Below are 17,287 nucleotides of genomic sequence, written 5' to 3' on the forward strand. Positions count from 1 at the left end.
TTTTATGTAGAGCTTATACTTCTCCACACACGCAGGCCCACATCGACCCCACTAGATCCTCCGACTGTCCCAAGCTGTGAACCAAAACATTGGAATATTGGAGCTATGGGTTTCTACTGTCTATAAGAAGCCTGGCGCACTCCATTGTTTTCACTGGAGCTCCCAACATTCCAATGTTCTAATCATCATTACAGCCTTCCTCCTCAACAAGCCAAAAGACATCTGACAATTCTTGCTAACTTGCCTACTGACGATGGAGAGTGACCATGCTGGCATGTGCCCTGACATGCCGACTTAAATATAGTTTACAGACGCACCCCGGCTATTGATTTCTCACCCTGGGCTCCCATAGACTGCTCTCCTCCAACTTTAGACCTGTGTCCCCATCACTTCATGTGGCATAACACTATCACTGTTTATCTTTTTGTTTTGTAATGCAGATCAAGCTATAACACTATTTGCATTGATGTATGTGACCAAATACTGCCCCCACTTGGGGGAAACAGACTGTTTATGATTGTATTTGTTGTGAAAAATGATAAATACATTAAAAAAAAACCTTAGAAAGACCCAGAACATTTAGAGGACAATGAACTGGAAATCAGAAAAAAAAACTTCAAACGAAAAAATAGAGGGCATGGACATAAGATCCAAAGGCAGCATTGCCAACTTGTGTAGCAAAAAACGAGGCAGAAACTCCACAGGAGCAACAATTTAAGCAACCAGATTTGTAGTGCAACAAGAACTCAGGTTTTTGCTCACGAAACTAGAGTAAGTGAAGTTTAAGTAAGGCTTTAAAGTGGTGGAAACAATAGTTACTTGCACAAAGGAAAAGAGGGCATATATGGAGTCCACACAGTGAAGATTTGTGGCCCACCTTTCAAGCAGATGCCCTCACTTCTACCACCTTTGAGAACCTAATGGAGAGATTACAAAACCGAAGCAGAGCCCAGACTCTAAGCGTGTTAGCGGCTCCTTCGGAAGTCGAGTAAAAAGTGAGCTCTCAGATGGATACTTTCCTACATACAAGGTTCTCCTTGAGGTTAAACTGAAGATGTGGGAAGCAATGAGGTTCTGCAAGATTTCGAAAATACTGTTATGGACTTTGTGGCTTAGAGCAAAGTCAACAACTGAAAGCACTTCTGGGAACTAACGAAGCGAAGAAGGAATTGTTTAATCAGATTAACTGGCTCCTCATGTTCCCTAACCTTAGTTTGATGACTGTGACATGGAGGCTAAGATGCAGCAACTGGGGAAGGAGGTGATAAAGAGAAGAGTGGTATCCTTATTTCTGTTTTCAGCCTAGCTGTGAATAATTATGGATGACAAAACAGCAGTATTAGCCTAAGTGGTACTTCCAGAGAAGCTTGTCGACTCCCTGCCAGCCGTGAAGCAGAGTTAAAGGTCCCATGGCTGTTAGCTTCTGGTTCTCAGCTTGGATGTTACTTTTTTTATCCTTGATGGTGGCTCACCTTGATGGCTTTCAAATCTATGTACACAACAATTGACTCACATCTCTCTTGTCATTCGCAGAATCACTTGCCACATGCCTTTCTGCCATGCTGTCTGACTCCCTGAAATACTACTTTCCTGTAGAATTTCTATTGATAGCCATGATTCCCATACTGAAGGGCTAACCTATGGGCCAGTATTCTTCTCTTCCTCCCTTTGGTGAAGGGTACCACCCAACATAAATGATGTCACTTGCAGGCAACTCTGTACCTAAATTCCTCACTCCTTCTTTTGGGTAACTTACATAAATATCAGCCAGTCCTTTTTTTCCAATCTAACCAACATTTGATGGTATTCCCTCTTGTTGGAATTCCCAGGATCTAAGTGGTTTCCTTGGCCAGGAGATGTGGCACTTTCCTAAAGGGAATAAGGAAGTAACTTTGAAATATCAATATACCATGTAATGATAAGTTATCAAAAAAACTTTGGGCTACAAAATAAAGAAGAAAAAGTGGATCCCCGCAAAGATCTAAATTGAAAGGGGAGAATTTGCACTGTAATATCCTTTCTTCATTTAGGAAGGGTCTACAAAGAAATATTATGTATATAAAAAAAAACAGAGGTCTAATTATGAACAATCCTTCCGATTTCTGACCTATCATTAAAAAGGTCTTCTCTTTTAAAGAGTTAGAATATATGAATGCCATACACACCAATACATGTATGCTTATTGATCAACTACTGCGAATTACAGGTATAATGACAGCTTTGAGATAAGAGGGACTTGGCTGATGGTGACCTTGTAGCTATGTTTTATCACACAGGCTAGTACCCTTGGTAGTATCAATCTTTCAAGAGTTCTGGACACCCTGTGCAGCAAGATTACATTTTTAGATAGATGAGATTGTGGCTCTAGTTGAACCCCATGGGTTTCCAGCATTATTCTATATTGTATCATAAATGTGTATTCATAAATTGAACATTCACCTCAAGGTGTTTCTACAATCAGATAACAGCTCTTTGATGATATCAACATCAAAAGGATGAGTGGACCTGGTGGTATCAAAACCTGTGTCCAAGGGATCAAATTGGTGGCTAATCGAATGTATGAGCAGATGACGTGAATGATAATCTAGTCCAAGCATTGCCAACTGAAATATCAAAATATAATTTAAAGAACGGGGTTATATGAGCTAATGTGTCATACATTAGGAATTATACAAAAATCACTCCGCCAGTGTTATTACTTTTAAACATTTCTTTATTCGGTTTGAGAACTTTGGAATCTATTTTGAAGGAGTAGAGCATAAAACCATCCCAAATAATTAAGGCCTGTCATTCAATAGTGGTCACTCCTGGGCAGCTGTGCAAACGTTTTGATGCCACAGTTTGCTTTTGGGCAGTACTGATATGGTTGATGGCCAAGTGAAAAAATCAGGAAAAAAATCATATAAATATCTTTACAGCCCTTAATGAATTAGAACCATACATTTCTTCCTGCAATGAATGCAAGTATGAAAAATGTAAATGCTAAACTGCTGATTTAAAATTGGGAGCAGAAATGCTACGATGTAGAGAAGACTTGGAGACTGAAATATACCTCTCATGACACAATTAATTTTCTGAAACAAAAGGAAATATACCTATCTTGGCAGATTTGCAAACTACAAAGTACATTGCCTTAACAAGATCGAGTCAGCAACAATAATACGGTGGCAACTGTTTAAATCTCTTGTAAGGTTAGCCTCCCCTAATGCAAAGTGAAATCTTGAGCATCCTCAGTTGATGTGATTAAGACCTTATCTTGATTTTTCATTGAACCTGGTAAGGAAGATCTCTGAGAAATTTCCTGATATCTTGCAATCAATCATTGATGTCTATTGTTTCACATGTTATTACTGCAACAGCAAAATGTAAGGTGTTCAGAAATAATTTAATGTGCTTCACAATGTTGCAAGTAGTCTCGATCACCTTTGTACAGTACTAAGTTATGGGCAGGACCCATAGCACATATGTCTTGTGTGAGTTGAAAAGGTTTAAGCATATCTTATCTCCAGAACTACTCAAGTGTTGGCTCTATCCTACATAACCACCATACTCAAACAGTAATGTACTGCATATCCCTGTGTGCATTTCACTATTGAAATATTTAAGAAAAGATAGAAAATAATGTTATAAAAAGTACACAAATAAATTACCTTCAAATACTGCAACACTAGGAAGTCTGTGTTTATACAATACAAATTTAAATCTCTATATATTATCTTCCTTATACATATATTCCCTTTCTATGTAGTCATGTAGCTATATATTATATAAGTTGTACTGTACAAGAGAAGAGAAATACCACCTTATACCTCTCTGAATCTATCTGCTATCTCCACTCTCTGACTCACCCCAAACCTTAGTTTACCACTGTGACCTCCCAAACAACACTACCAAATTCTCCCTCATGTGTCTCTCCTTTGACTCACCCCAACCTCATTTTACTACTATGATCTCCCTAATCCCTTTCTACAGACTCTTCCCTCCCACATCTCTCCTTTACTCATCCCAAACATCATCTTACTACTATGATCTCCCAAATAACACTTTCTGGATTCTTCCCTCTTCCATCCCTCCGTTATTCTATTCAATCCAACTGACAGACTCACATGTCCATGGCTCAAATTAACTCATATTTCCCTTTACTAATACTACACTCATATTTCCCTATGCTGATACACCACTAATCCTTTTGGGTCTCAGAGTAGCGTGCTACTCACCAAAAAATGCTTCAACACCTCAACAGGGGTAGTAAGCACTATATAAATACAAATAAAATTACAATTTGTAGGGGTGGTCGGAACTCTGCAGAGTTACATAAATGCTCCGCAGAGTTCCGTCAGCGGATGGAAATAAGCATGTTGCACTGCTCACACTGTGATATGTCATCTGGAGTGCGTTCCACACTGAAAAAAACTGTGCCACTGGCACCACGCGGTATCAGAGGGTGCAGCTACTCGAGTTCACTTTGCTGCTGCTCAAGAACACTTTTTACTCGAGCAGCAGCCTTTTGACTACAAATGGTTGTGGCTGCCTGCAACAAAAAAATCCCACTGGATGTCGTCTTAGCCACTGGAAATTTGCAAGAGGAGAAGCCAAGTCTTGCTTGCCAACTTACCGTCCTGGAGGGACGCGCGACAAAAAATTCGGACACACGGCAATCAGTGGAAATTGGCCGCAATTCCACATTACAAGAGTAATGCTGTGTTGACAAAATTACACCAATTACGCTGGCGGAACCCAATATTTCCCCCACCCCTTTCAATTTTTGCTCTTGGTTGCTTTGTGGATAATGCCAGCACTTTTTGCTTAGAACTAGGTCTCATTTTATAGCATCTGGTCTTCAATCAGACATTACAAAGAGCATGAACAATGGATGGATCCACCACCTATGTTGTCTAGTGTATCAGCTCCGCTCCGGCTGCAGCCTGCCCAGTTAGATTACAATTTGTGTTGTGAGCAGAGCTGAAGTGTTAGACTTTGAAGGCTGGGAGTGAAACAGTTTTTCCTGCACTGTGTAATAGAATCTCAGACTGCTCCTCCAGACTTGACTGTGCATGGCTCCCACTTGCACCCCCATCACAGCTTGAAAGATTAACAAAAAGTGCCTCCAAATTCCAGGCCTCGGAATTTAAAACCCGCCGACTCTTAAAATAAAGTGAATGTGGACACTCAAGGCAGGGTGGGCTCCGTAGCATAGCAAGGATGCCATTATTCCTTGTGCAAGCAAGGGAAATGGCTCCTTTGACTGCGGTTGGGGTAGTAACTACAACAATTATGAGGGATCAATGGGCCCTCGCTTTGGTCTGGATCCTGGTATCACTGCACCAGTGGTAGCTAAGCCCTTGAGTGGGCTACTCTCCTTAGCAGAAACTGTCATAAATACATCTGGCCATTCCATCTTTAGAAATCAGTGGAAATCTTCGACACAAACACATATTTGTTTTCTTTTTTTATATAGATTAAGCACTGGGCCAAACACAGAATCCTGCAGTCAGTGCATTAGTTCGCTGACCACTCTATCAAGAGCACAAGCAGGTGTGTTTGTGTTGGAAAGATGCAACATACTCTCATTCCTAGGGCTTTCAAATGTTGTTTAACATTTTTGTCCAGTAACTACAGGACACGGTCAGGTTTAGGCAACGTTGAATCTACGTCTATGCTGATAGTGGGTAGACCTACCTGGAAGCTTGGGCAGACTTCTTGCTTTGACAGCACTAGCTGGAACAAAGTGGCTGCAACCTAAAGAACGAGAATAGTGTACAGTGTATTTATCTAATCAACTACTTATGGCACTTGCCAAGCGCAAATTTTCACCACCCAGAAAGTGTAAGAGTGCAGAACCCAAGAAGCAAGGACAGAGAACAGCAGGGATGTCAAATGTACATGTATCATAAATTATTTAACTAATGGATGATACTTACAGCATTTTGTCGATCTGTCCCATAGACAGTTTAAATGCACTGGCAGCCTCATGTACTGAATTACAAACAAATTAAAGAAAAATATATAAAGAGAGGATTTGGGGTAGACGTCTTCCTCCATTCGTCTGTTCAAAGGTCACTCACATTTTTCTGCTGCCCATTAAAGCCTTTAAAATGAGGCAGTCAGCCCACTTCAGCAATTTTGTTCTGTTGCACTGGGAGTGACGGCTACTTTCCCTGATTACAAGTGCACATCTGCCTCAAAGGAAGGGCACAGAGAGGTAGGAATGGTGAAGAGTACTTTACTTTGCCAATGCCTTTATCGTCCAGTTCTTTATCTTTTTATTTTTTTTGTAGTCATTATTTGTGTTTAAGTTATGTTTCCAGGTTAAAGTATTTCAAAGCCAATAGTATCTGTTCATTGTGTCAATTAGAATATTATTTTCCTGTGTTAAGCATTAAAACAAAAAATGTTTTCGCTTTTTTTAGTATATGTTTGCAATAAAAACAAAAAACAAGACCAGACCTATTGTCTCTGTCAATGCTTGTTTTCATTAAGGTTTGTCAGTCCGATGAGGAGAAAACATAATAAATTACTCAGTGTTTACTATCAATAATGATTTCTCTTTTCAGGACACTTACAGTGGACTAGTGGGCCCCCTTGTTGTCTGTAGAAAGCGCTTATCGAACTTTTTTGGAAAATGCAAGGTAAACCACTTTGCGCTACTATTTATGATTTTTGATGAAAATAACTCCTGGTATTTGGATGAAAATATACAGACCTTTTCGGCCAATCCGGAACTTGTGAACAAAGAAGATGAGGAATTTCAAGAAAGCAACAAAATGCACGGTAAATATCCTCATTGAAAACATATATTGATGTGCACACACTTCTCAAGTTCATATCACATGGGGCATTATGTACCGGTTTCCGAAGGATATAACCCTTTTAGTTCTGATATACAAATACTTAAATATATAGTTTTAGAACTCAGTTGCCTCATTTGCTTTAAGAGCCACCTATTTGAAGTATGTCCCATTTTAGGCATTTGCAACACACACCTTTAGCTGTTTGTTAGTAAGATCTATTGTTTAAAGTCCATTACTTTCGGTTTCAGTTAGCCCCTTGCTCTTGATTGGTTGGATTTGTTGGCTATCTCACTTCAATGCAGTTGGTTCAGTGGCTATCTTCTCTATTCTTGTGTTTGTCCCAGTCAGAGCACTACAAACCACCAGTGAGACTGTAATTTCCTTAGCCCCTTCATGCCTATTGTTTAATTTAGGAATTGGGTTATAAAGGAATCCTGAGGTATTGTTTTACCTGTAGCTTGTGGTACACGTTTACTAGGCCTCTCCCCTTCTTTTGGAGTTTTCCTTGAGTACAGACATGGCTTGATATTTTAGCTGGGCTGTAAAGTGTATTTTCTCTACCCTATACCAAAGAGAATGAATGTCCTTTCCACTCAGAGAGATTCCTCCCCTACAAACCTCTGAAGCTCATTTGCCCAGTAGAAAAAGTTACTTCAAAACTTACTCTTGAAAGAACAGCATAAATAGCTTTCTTTCTGTAAATGGGAAAACATAAGGCACATTTTTTCCTAGAGTTGCTGTTGAGGGATTTTACTCATTAACGTCAAGGAGTCCTACAAAAGGGTATGGAGCACTCAGCGACTGACCACCTCTGTTCTTCTACATGAGGGAGAAGGTTCTTTGCCAGACTAGCCTTTTCCGAATTTTTGGGACCACTGAATACATTAACTAATTCTGACTGAGGTAGCTGCTTTATCCAATAATTTATATAAAACTGGAGCCTTAGAAATCGGTCTGCAATTACACAAACCTTTTAGGGATTATCTTGACTTCTTTCAAGCAAGGGTCCACCTAGGTTGATCTACGTTTGGTTTACTGGCTTCTGCCGCCACTTCGTGAGCAGCTGAAGCATTAACATTTGAGTGTAAAAGATGCAGGTAAAAATGTAAAATTAAATTTTGATCGCAGACAGCTTCGTTTATTCTTATGTATTGTGGAATAATCCAAAACACGAGTTTCCCAGCAGTTTATACACAGACGGGGTCGGTCCATGTTATGCTATTTATAACCAGTCTTCTATTTTTCAGTTTTATAAATTTTACATCTAATCTTATTATGTTAAAGAACTTGTAAAGCTGCGTCTTGCACTCCTGAATCATAATATCTTTTGTTGTCATTTTAATTGTCCCCCGGCAAGTATTCCCTAACGTTTTCATATCTATTGTATCTATTATATTCTACATCGGAGCATTGTTTTGACTTGGTCTCAATTAAAAAAAATTATAATCTGAAATTCGAAATAGCTTGTTTATCTTCCCTTGGGTTTGGTTTAGTGGTGCGGCTTCATTAGATATGCAGTATTCGAGTATTCGATAGTTAAACCAAATGGGAAGAAGGCTACCGAGGTTACGTGCAAACTGAAATAGCAAATCATGCTGTCCTCATAACATCTGAAAAAGCCATCTAAGTGTTATTCAAAGTTGAGATGAAATCATATCCTGTGCTAGAGCTGTCCAATAAACCAAGTTGGGATCATTACAAATACAAGTCCAAAAGGAGACCTTTAGTGTTGGTGGCTGCTGGATTTATTGTTTATAACAAGTCAGGTCCCAAATGATTATGTAGATCTGTCAGCCTACATATGGACGCGGTCCGAGTTGGAATCTAATAGGACATTTTAAAGGTTCAAGAAGTTGTTCTTCGAAAATCTTTCTATTTGTTTAGGGGTTTCCATAAAATATATCTATACTTTTTTGGTCTGAGTCACTAATTGCAATATTTACATGCAAGTACTTGATTCATTCTAAAGAGAGAGATACTATATTGTTTTACTTCTAAATATGGCCCAAGGATCATGCCAGCCCTTCTCCTATTGATTCTTGAAGTGAGGCAGCACGCTCAAACATGAATGCATTGTTTATCAAGGGCCACTCCAAAACGAATGCCCCACGTATTCTGGTTTCTTTAGTTCATATGTTCTGTCATTTTAGTTTTTAGGCACAATAAGATCCCTTGAGCCGTCTCTTAACATTAATATTATGAATGTTCTTATCTCACATCAGAAGAGCTATTCCCATAATCCCGGTTTGGGTGGATCCGAGGTTTCGCTTATTCATTCAAGCAATTAAATACCTTTACAAAGCATGGTGCACAGCCAAGTGGTTCCAGGACACCAACAATCCAAATGGTTTTGTGTGACATTATTTTCATGTACTGGAGCGTCTCCTACATAGAAGTCAGGAGTTATTCACCCAGGCATCTTTGAAGATGTACAGTATTTTTTCATGTCTTTCTAAATTGCCCCAAAGCATCAAAAATTGGAGTATTTAGTTGTGAGTAATATTTTAGCACACAGGAGATAAAAATTGCTCTCAGCACTTTGATACACGTTTTAAAGAAGTTACTATAAGACGGCAAATTCCATGTCACAATTTTTGATAGAGTATTAGTCTGTCTATTTGTATACCATGGCTTCTTAACCAGTCATGAATAGATTCTTGCTTGCCACATAATTCATCTATTCATTACTGGAATGCAAAATGAATTCATTTCATGGGTTTGAATGGTTTCCAGAATCATGGGCAGAAATACCGGGCACTGTCTCTTGTATTTTATTTGAAATTGCATGTACGGTTAGTTTGTTCTACCCGTGCTTCCATATCATATGAGTACGGGAAGCGAGCTCCCATTGGTATGGCTATACGGTATCAGTATTAAACCAATGATTTGTAACTCTCTAGTTGCCCTGTGAACATAGTACTCTCCCAGTAACAAAAACGGTCATTTGTCTTTTTTTCCCTCCCTCCTATATGAGGGATTGAAGAACCTTAAATAATAGGAGGCCTTTCTGTACCGTTAAATTCTAGCATTCTTCAGCATTTTGAGAGATTGGTATACTACACTTTGTATGGACCCTACCTGCAGTAATATTGCACATTTGTGGACTCATTTGATTTGTGCCTGGTGAGTGAGGACGGGCTGGAGTGTGCCATGTGAGCTGCTACAGTTGGATGCTCGACCTGATGAAGGCAGTCCAGTTCCTCGTCAGCAGTTATTTCTGTGGCCAAGCTGATGTCGAGATCCGAGGATGGAGATTTGCATTGTACACTTTATCTAAACCCTACTTGTGGTGATTTTCCACATTTAAAGAATGATTTCCTCAGCCCCCCGTGAGTAATTATGAGGCGCTGGAGCAGGCCATGTGTCTTCCTTGGTCCCTTGTTGTGCGTGATCAGCTGACCATCCAAGGCCTCATCTCCAGCTGTTTCTGCTCATGAGCCAACACTGAGGTAGAGAGTGGCACAGAGCACTCTGTCTGAACCCTACCTGCATTGACTTTTTTTACATTTGTGGACTAATTTCCCCTGTCACTGGTGAGTGAAGGGGACACCAGTGGCTGCAGTGCGCTAAGTATGTTACTGCAAACATTACAGATTGCCAGCTTGTCATGATCATATGACTGTCAAAGCAATCGTCATTGGCTATTTCTGTCAAAGAGCTGATGGAAAGATCTGATTGTGGAGACTGTTTCATTGCACTTTATTTGGACACTACCTATGGTGTGTGGAGCATTTCTGGGCTCATTTCCTCTGCCACAGTGAGTGAGAAGTAGGGTGCTTAGAGTGATCCATGTGTGTTGCTGCAATTGTTACGAAATGGACACTTTACAGATGAGCTGACTTGTCAGGCCCTCATTGATGGCTAATTCGTCAGTGAACTGATTTATGACCACTAACAGTGAGAAAAGCAGGTTGAAGATGGGCCGAAAGGGTGAAAACAGAAGGCAAGAACCTCCACGTTGAAGGCTGAGGGCAGAAACCAGGGTGGTTTGAGCCTAGAAAAATGTTTTTAATGGAGACTGTGCAATCTCTGCATACTGCACTAGGAAAAGAGATGCTGCAATGATAAGGAAATTGTAAAGGTCTACTGGTGCAAATAATGTAAAGTTAGCTTGGTTATGATGACAAAATCTGATATGTCAGCATCTTTTACCCCAATCAATTGAGTAATAAATTATTTTAAGACTAAAAATATTAAAGAAGTTGGTAAAATGGCTCTACAGAGGGACAGCAACACGTAAATCTGTCTATGAACAAAGAGGTGGAAAGTTGGCTTTCATCTTCTCCCATTTCAACTTGTTATTCTTCGCACCATTCCAGTTCAGAAGTTAATTACATACTGACTGCTGGAGTGTCTAAGGCCCTTTTGTGTAATACCAGAATTGTCAAGAAGTTGATAAGTGGAACAATGATACTGTCAAGCAGAGATGTTTAACTATCATGACTGTATTTGCATAAGCTTAATTTCACAACTCATTTGCAGAACAGAAGAACATTCTAGGAATGCTAAAAATGTGCATTTGTGGAATCACAGTTATTCACTTGTTGCTTGTTTGAAAACAAGACATTTCACGATATTTACAGCAATCCAGTTTGACTAATACTTTTGGTGAGGGACGACAATCTGGCAACACGACAAAACTGAATGTCAACTCTGGCGAATAAAATATTTAATTTCTCATAACACACGTCTCTTTTTCTAGGTATCAACGGAAGAGTCTATGGAAATTTGCATGGCCTTAACATGTATGTTGGAGATGTGGTGAACTGGCATCTCATTGGACTGGGGAACGAGGTTGACTTGCACACAGTGCATTTCCATGCACATAGTTTTGAGTATAAGGTAAATGTTCCACATTTAAATGTTTTAATTATATTTATTCAAAACCTTTCACAATATCAACTTTCTGTTTTATAGCATGTGATATAAAAGATTTAAAATAGTTGGCTTAATTTATACAAATGTGTCATATGTGTTTTATACCCCTACAAAAATGAGAGGTTCACTTAAAATTTAGTGAAGAACCCCAGATGTATTCACAAGCAGGTGCCATTTTCATATCAGCATTATAAGCAACATCAGCATATTATTTGTCTCGGTTTCACAAAAGTCCCTTTTCAAACACCACATGTGGTATCCTAGATCATGGTACAAAAAAGCACTATTTGTGGGCAGAAGAGTATGGCCACCACAAGATGAAAAGGGTAAGGCGGACTCTTTATACTTGCAATTTCAATACACAGCAGGTCATACGTGAAAGAGGGATCTGGTTCCTAGCTACAGCATGCTAATTGCAGACTTCAGTAATTATATGTAAAGGGCGTTAGGCACTGTTAAAGTGGACAGAGTTTTAAAAATATATGATTTTGAACAAATTTTGAAATACTTATTATAAAGCATGAACTAGATAACCCTTCTAAGGAAGCTAATTATTTTCTGAATGAAATGCCAGTGGTGCCTGTAAGGTGCCCATGTAAGTTCCACATCTGAGAATTCTAATTAGCAAACTTAAAGCTATGGTCAAAATCTCTTTATAGTTTGTTGCTGTCATTAAATTGTACACAATGTGCATGTGAGTTATCTAACTTGGACAAAATGTGGATATCCAGTCATGGAATTTCTAACTTCCATAAAGCCTAGGGTAAGGAATTGTAACAGTTTAAGTATTTGAATACAGACACATCTCAAGATTCTTACGATTCCAGCCACATCAGCAACAGGGTTTTCCAGGGCAAACAAAATGTGGATTGCAGAGAAGGAAACTCTAATAGAGATGCATGCCTATGAAATTCTAAAATCCACATCTACATCCCTCAGAGTAATATTCCCTATTTTATATTCTGTAACTTAGGTGCAGAACTCCCACCCTTCAACTTCTGCAGATTTACACAGACATCCCAAGGCTTCCCCAGAATATTATTGGAGCATTCGCATTATCTGGTGGAAAGATAAGCTTGTTATTGGTTACAACCCATTCATCAGGCCAGGCAGTGTTTCACTAAAGCGCACCATATGGAGTAAACATAGCCATTCGGCTAAGAACCTTCATGGTGGCCTGTCTGCTACCACCCTGCTATGATAAGTGGCTCTGCTCCCCGTTCCTAATTTATAATTCGGCTAAACATAGGATCTCAATGCCGCAATCCAAGATTGACAGTCTCAAAGAAAGAAAGGGTTTTTAAAGACTGACAACTCAAAATTGGGTGACACACAAACTAATGAATTAGTAATTTTCAGCTGTTGTTGCATTTCCCTTATTGATGGATCTAAAAGGCGAACAGAGGTCTGAGTATCTGCCACCCCCTATTTTTCACTTTGGTTGGCCTATCCAACCGTTGCCGTAGTGGTTCTCAGATGCTTAAGCTATTGGTAATGTTGGCCAGAGATCTGTGGTTCCGCCTAACCCTTCAGACAATTCTTAGGATACCTGTTAAACAAGCTGAAATTTGAGTATTTCACAGCCAAACCCTCATTTCTCAGCTAGGTGGACCTGACTAGGGACTTAAGGCCTTAGTAAAACTCAGCTGCTCATTTAGTCATGTCCAGGTGGACATGACAAGCAAACACAGGCCCGAGTAATATTCAGCGGGCCTCTTTTTTTAACATCTTGGGTGAACCTCACTAGGATCTGAGACCTGAGAAATTATCATTGGCTCTTTCTTTCTCATTTGGGTGAACCAGATTAGGGATCTGAGGCCCTGGTCATTTTTAGCTGCCCATTATTTCTCATTTGAATGGCAATGGCAACCAAATGTAGACCTCAGTAACTCTCAGGCACCATGTCATTTCTCGCCCGACTAATTATCACCTGTCATGTCCTTCTCATCTGGATAGACATAACTAAGGATAAAGAGCCTCAATAATTTTCATCCACTAACTTGCTTAACATCTTGGTAGACTTTCAAACAAACTCATTCCTGTTTATTTCTTAGCTGCTCTTTACTACTCATTTGGGTGCACCTGACAAAGGAACAAAGATTTCCCAATCTCTCCTAACACACATCTGAGTAATCCTGACGTGACTGATCAATGGTAATCCTAACAAGGGATCTGTGGTCGAGGTCCGGTCATATATTACAATGTACGTACTAAGAAAACTGTAGGAGACCAGATTGTTTAACCATGGGGGAGTGACAAAGCAGACTTTATGTAAACTGTAGCTGAGCACCCGCAAATCAAACAACGTAGTCCTAGCAGGTAAGCAGGATTCCGAGAAGAATCCCTAACACCTTTGGTAGAATGCCAAAGACAGAGAGGCCTTCATAAAAGAAAAATATGTGATACATGTCTAGTAATATCAAAATTATATTACTGTTAAGGCATAACAGTTGAGTTGAGTCTAATAAACTTTATTCAGTCAGATTCTGACCATAGTAGCACATTATAGTATATACAATCACATATCAGAAAAGTCAATACTAAATAAAACAATAAAAATAGCTAAAACATTTCTACTCACAAAATAACCCAATCCTTAAGTAGCATATTTCTTCCTCAGCTCCGAGACAGCAAGAATAACGATTTAAAACAGAGAAACAATTTTTTGTTGAGCACAAACCCTCTTAAGAGTCAAAGGGGCCTTCTCTCTCAAGATAGATTATAGAAAGTGGGCCAATAAAATGCAATAGTGTAAACAAAAAAGCATAAAGAACAAAGTAAATTGGGGAAGCAGTATCACAGGGACAACACAGGAGCAAGGTGAACAATGAACCCACCCTCAGGAACGCAACCAGACAACGAACTGTGTTATGACGGAGCCTAGTGAGATAAAACCTGTGCTCCCTATTTACAACCCAGGTTAAGTATGGCTCCATCTCAGCAGAAGTACAAACCGGGATGTACCTTTTAATCGAGACCATATCAAGGGCCTTTCAATTCTCACCTTTCTAGTCTCATGAAATCTTCCTTTAACCAACGTCTTTGAGCTAGAAGTAAAATACTTCCTGAATTGTCAGAAACATCCTTTAAATCCAGTTGTGCAACTGTGTTTTTTAAATATTCTAACCAGGGGATAGCAATCATTTGATTTAAGTTCAAACAGTCCTCTATCTTATTTTGTGAAAAAACAGTCTCTGGATTAGACCACAATTTAAGCCACAATAAAAGTGGAGATGCTCCTACAATGTCCTCCAGGAAACCAAGGCCTAGTTCGTGGTGGGAAATCAAACTGGGTGTCATCTTCAGGATGGCCAAAAGTCTACACACAAATTTATTTCCCGCTTTCTATAGATTATCTATACCTACATACCTCCATACACCCGCACCATATATACCTGATGTAAGACATTTACTCTTAGAAAGAGTAACCATTTCTCTAAGGGGTTTATGACCTAGCTTTGCTGCGAATTTGCGAATAGATTCACACAAGCCCACCAAAGTCTGTGTTCGTAGGGCGGTAAGCCTAGCCCAACTCATGTTAGCATCAAATAAGATACCTAGATATTTAAAACTAGGCACCTTAGCAATGATCGTGGACTCAATAAAAAAAACTCTTAGAACTCACATCCTTTGGACCACAGGTCAATAAAAAGAATTTCTGACAGTTAATCTTCAATTTAAGGTCCCTCATAAATCCATTAAAAACATCTAAAAAGGCCTGTAAACCGCTGTCCGTGCAATTAAAACAGCATCATCTGTGTATAAGAGTACAGGGACTGGAAGTGGTCCTATCTTAGGTACATCTTTAATGTAAGATGCTAAAATGGACTTAAGGGCATTAATATAAAATAAAAATAAGAAGGAAGCCAAAATACATCCCTGTTTTACCTCTCTTGTAACATTAATGGCCTGCGTACACTCACCGTTGGGCGTGTAACAGACTTTAGTTGACATGTCCCAGTGGCGGTGCTTGAGAAGATCCAATACGTGGGGATCGATACCAGCTTGGTCCATTAATTTCCACAACTGCCCTCTGTCTACTAGGTCAAAAACACAGGAGAGGTCCATAAAATCGATATGAATTGCACCTCTCCTGACTTTGACATACTTCCCCAGAAATAAGGACAAATTTTATGCTTGCTCAACAGTGCCCAATCCAGGGCGGAACCCATTCTGGGCATTTCCCTCAGCACATTCTTCCAGTTTGTCCAGAATTGCATGTCCTAAGATTTTAGCAGAGGAGTCTAACTGGGAAATAGGGCGGTAATTTACAGGAAGGTTCTTAGCCCCTTTCTTATATATGGGCACTATAATAGATTCCCGCCAAGAGGAAGGTGGACCTGCCTTAAACACAGCTCTTAATGCATTCGTCAACAGAGGGGCCCACAAAACTAAATTTTGCCTGAACAGATCTGCACACACTCCATCAGGTCCTGCGGCCTTCCCAGCTGCAGCTCTCAGAATGGCTTTCAACACACCCAGCAGAGTAAATGACCCCTCAAGGTATTTATCTTCAATAGTCAGGGAATTCGCTTCACTCAATTGGTGGGAGAGATGGTTTTCTAGGGGACTCTGGTTAAAAATGTGAGAAAAGTGGACAAACCAGTCACCCTCAGGAATATGGCACTCTATGCCAGAAGCCTGGCGACCAGAGAAGAAAGGCTGATTTATGATCTCCCCAAAGGCTCTGTTGTCCCTCATCTGGGCTGTGACTTCCATTTCTCTCAAAGCCTTAATACCCACAAGGATGCAGGGTATTGAATTAGTTGCCTTTGTGAGGGTTTTATAAGCGCTAGTGCACTCTTGGTTGAACCATGAGTGAGGAGGGCCCTTTTTTGTTCCCCAATTCCTGGTTAACATACAGGACTGTGTTGCAAGTCTCAACTAAACGGTCATATATTTTGGCTGGTGTTACATTAGGAGAAATACAACAGATAATATCTTCCTGGGTGGCTTTAATTAAGTTGTCCCAAAAAATCTGGGGATCTGTAGAAGTCCATTTAATATGGACCCCCCTATTAACAGAGTACTGTAAGGGTGGCCTGATTTCGGAGTCATTCCTGAGCTGAAGGGTAAAAGAAAAAGCTACATTAAGTGGGTTATGATCAATAAATATTTGTTGGAGCACCCCTAACTTGATCATTTGCAAACAAAATCACAGGATAATAAAATGAAAACAATTATACTTCCCTTGCCTCTTACAACAAAAGTGTGTGGGTTAATAGTATTGAAATTATTAAAATCATAGGCAAAAAGCAGATTATGAGTGAGGACTATCCGATTCAGGGCCTAACCATATTTCGAGTAAACAAAATGAGTAAAGTTATCCCTCAGGTAATTTGAAAACCCACAAATATCATTCCACTAAAAATACATTGGGTTATTTTACAATCCCTAGCTCAAACTAATGGTATATGAGTTCCCATTGAAGCAGTTAACTTAGTAACCTGTTGCTCCAACTTTTCAATTATTTCAATAGGATGGGCTTTGAAACAATTGTAATACAAATTTATAAGAATCATATTAAATGAGTTACTCCAGGAAAGTTTTAAAATTTGATGACAGGAATTGTAAACTAGCGCCTAACACCTCAGGGTCCTGATAGCTATGGAAACCAC

General features: G+C 39.6%; 1 protein-coding gene across 1 annotated transcript in view; it reads left to right on the plus strand.

Moving 5' to 3' along the window:
- LOC138265562 (ceruloplasmin-like) overlaps nucleotides 1-17,287 on the plus strand; it is a 267,602-nt gene that overhangs the window by 217,261 nt on the left and 33,054 nt on the right. Inside the window, exons 16-17 of the mRNA XM_069213378.1 lie at nucleotides 6,555-6,771; nucleotides 11,494-11,633. Of these exons, the coding sequence (XP_069069479.1) occupies nucleotides 6,555-6,771; nucleotides 11,494-11,633 (357 nt within the window). The remainder of the gene's footprint in view (nucleotides 1-6,554; nucleotides 6,772-11,493; nucleotides 11,634-17,287) is intronic.

The sequence above is a fragment of the Pleurodeles waltl genome, chromosome 11 (assembly GCF_031143425.1).
Source record: "Pleurodeles waltl isolate 20211129_DDA chromosome 11, aPleWal1.hap1.20221129, whole genome shotgun sequence".
NCBI lineage: Eukaryota > Metazoa > Chordata > Amphibia > Caudata > Salamandridae > Pleurodeles > Pleurodeles waltl.